Source organism: Lynx rufus, unplaced genomic scaffold (genome assembly GCF_022079265.1).
Source record: "Lynx rufus isolate CCGP_SWC_20201006 ecotype Redwood Valley unplaced genomic scaffold, mLynRuf1.p SCAF_14, whole genome shotgun sequence".
In the NCBI taxonomy this organism is placed as follows: domain Eukaryota; kingdom Metazoa; phylum Chordata; class Mammalia; order Carnivora; family Felidae; genus Lynx; species Lynx rufus.
In genome coordinates this window covers 12,484,957-12,487,695 of record NW_025814828.1, presented here as the reverse complement: position 1 = coordinate 12,487,695, position 2,739 = coordinate 12,484,957, and the positions used below count along the sequence as shown (strand labels likewise).

The following is a 2,739-nucleotide window of genomic DNA, read 5'->3' as shown; positions in this document are numbered from 1 at the left end:
ATTTTACCGAAACTCCCTATTCTAGTGCTATGTGTTTCTTGTATTGGATCACAATAGAAGATGCAAGGGTTTTCAATTTGTCTTACAAAATACAAAAACGTTACTCTCAAATGTGGTAACCAGCAATACATATGCGAGCCACGTCATTCATAAACGTACATTCTGAACTTACATCAACTTTTTAAAAAACAACACACTGGAAAGCTAAGAAACAAAGAGGTAAATCTATATGCTATTTCTAAACAACAGGAGCACAAAGAAGAACTATACTCTGCTGTCTCCAGCTCTACCTGACTCCCTGCTGCTTTAAGGTTGACAGCACTTCCCGACTACAAAGTGAAGGCCCTGTCTTGAACTTCACTAGGGCTGAGAAGTGCTGCTGGACGAGGCCCCGGCGGCAGCTGTGGCCGCAGCTCTGGCCTGGGCTCTCTCTTCCTCATCTCGCAGAGCCTCCTCATAATGGGCCTGGAAGGCACTGGGGACAGTATCGCTGGCTTTGGCCAAAAACTCTAGGACCTTCATCTTGCTGGTTTCAGCGTGGGCCCTCGGACCCCACAGGAACTCATAGCGAGGAGGATCACTGTCGGGCACCTGGCGGTACTCCAGGTACTTTTCCTGCACCAGATCTCTGGTGATGAGCTTCCTGGGCTCCCCAAAGAGCGGGTGCCTCCTCCCAGCATAGACCCCCAACACATTCAGGAATTCCCACATCTCCTCCTCGGTGGTACGGTTGTCATTCATGAAGATCACACTCAGGAGGGGCATCAGGAGCCCATTCTTGGGAAAGCCCACGCCATCGCTCAGACGCCCTTCGACGGGAAGATCCCCTTTCCTAACAAAGGCATAAGACTGACCGCTGGGGTCAACCTCCTTCAGGTCAAGGCCAAAGACCAGCCCCAGGCGCTCAATGGTCTTCCGGAGGATCTCGGGGAATTGCTCCTGGTGCTCTTCGCTGATAATCTGCAGCATTTCTGCCTTTGTAATGGGTTCTCTCACTTTATACTTGTGCAGCAGAAATTGCACCAACAGGCCCGCCTCTTTGCTCAGATGATCTCTGAGAGCGCTTTCAGAGGAAGGCGGGGCGTGGGACAAACCTGGGCTTTCCTCCCCTTGGCTCTTGGCACCTTCATCAGAACTGGAGCCCGAAATGGCTGCAGCAGGGCTGCTGGCAGACCGGGCCCTGGGAGACTTCTGGGGAGAACCTGCTGCAGGGGGGCGCGGGGGAGCACCCTCAGAAACAGGCAAGGGGGAGGAGGGAGACTCTACCACTGCTGCAGTGGCCTGAGCTCCCGCGAGACCCTGGCTCTCACTTCGGGCCTTTTGGCGTTTCTCACGGGCACGGAGCTTACTCTTCTGACCTCGAGGCATGACCGTGCCTAGGAATGGCGGGCCGAGTGTCACTGGAAGGCCCGTGCTGTGGGCACCTGGAGGACGAGGATAAAAGGGTGTGAGTCCCTTCAGCAGGGAGATGTCATTGTGGCTTTAAGAATGCCCCCCCCATTGGTGTCCTTGAGGACGCTGCTGTAGGACTCCGAAGGGCTTCTGTTCTCTCAATCTGTCCCCTGAGGACCTGCTGGAGGAAGTCAGAGCTGCCATAGGCCACAGCCTGCTAGTCCTGCCTGCATCCAAGACCCTCGCTTCTCTGCTCCTGTCTGAAACAGCTCCCTGCCACCTAAGAAATGAGTCATCCCCCCCGAGAGCGCTGCACACAGCCGTCCAGGCTGACACCACAGGGAAGACTTCGCGCAGCCTCCTCTGTTCTGAAGTGGTTTTCCGCCAGTGCTCACACGGGATTTTTACCTTCACTCCCTGTAGGGCCTGGGACTCCTCTCTCTGCCGGACTGGGGCAGCCAGTCCTTAAACCAAGGCCCTCATTTACTGAAATCCTGCAAGCTGAAGTCAGGGGCCATCTGAATCTGTCAGCTCTGCCCTGGGCCTCCTAGGGGTTAGGCTCGGTGCAACCATCACCACTGGGAGTTAACTGGTCCCCATTTCCTCACTCAGTATCCTCACCTTGCCACGTGACTGGTCCTGGGCCTCCACCTTCAGTGGGCCTGAGTCCACACCTTTTACACCAAGGTCTTTGCTTAAATGGGACCCCAGCGTTAGACGCCAGGGTGAGCCACATCCTACCAAGGCTGCTGGGGGCCTACAAAGCCTGAGAACAAGGAGGGGACCCTATGGGATCCCACAGTTCTCCACTGGGTCATTAGCTCAGTCCTCACCCAGGGTTCTGATTTTGGCTCAGAGTAGGACTTCTGACTCCTCATTCTAATGAACTGAGTGAACCAGACCCAGATCAAGGTCCTCACTTCTCTTGTAGTAGGGTCCCCTCCCTAAGGAGAGAAAAACAAAACAAAACAAAACAAAAACCTCAAGGCAACTTGGCTATACGGGTACGTGACAACATCCCTCACGACCTTGTAACATGAGACCACTTAATCACTGCATGTTTGTGTGCTCCCATGTATGGGAGACAAAGAAGTAGAAAATATATTTAAAAACTATGCCATGTGGCGTTCGGGGCTCATTTCTTTGGTACGAACCCAACTGAGCGGTGCCTGCAGGAATAAAGTTGCTTCCTGGAAAGAAAAGCCTCGGTGTCACGACTCTGTGCGAGAATCCTGCTACACTCTGAGTCGCTGGAGGGGAAGCCCGGACAAACCACATGGGGGACACCTACCTAGAGCCTCCTGGAACTGAGAGCATGGGTAGAGTTTTGGTCTGCCCCCTCTTTTG

The 2,739-nt window shown here is 53.9% G+C and overlaps 1 protein-coding gene across 1 annotated transcript; it reads right to left on the bottom strand.

Moving 5' to 3' along the window:
• Positions 1–360: 360 nt before the first annotated feature.
• MAGEB17 (MAGE family member B17) lies at positions 361–1,368 on the bottom strand. The gene has a single exon (XM_047076364.1). The coding sequence runs from the start codon at positions 1,366–1,368 to the stop codon at positions 361–363; it is 1,008 nt and encodes a 335-aa protein (XP_046932320.1).
• Positions 1,369–2,739: the final 1,371 nt, after the last annotated feature.

Coding starts and splice junctions, on each gene's coding strand:
- MAGEB17 (XM_047076364.1), bottom strand. CDS start 1,368: ATGCCTCGAGGTCAGAAGAGTAAGCTCCGTGCCCGTGAGAAACGCCAA.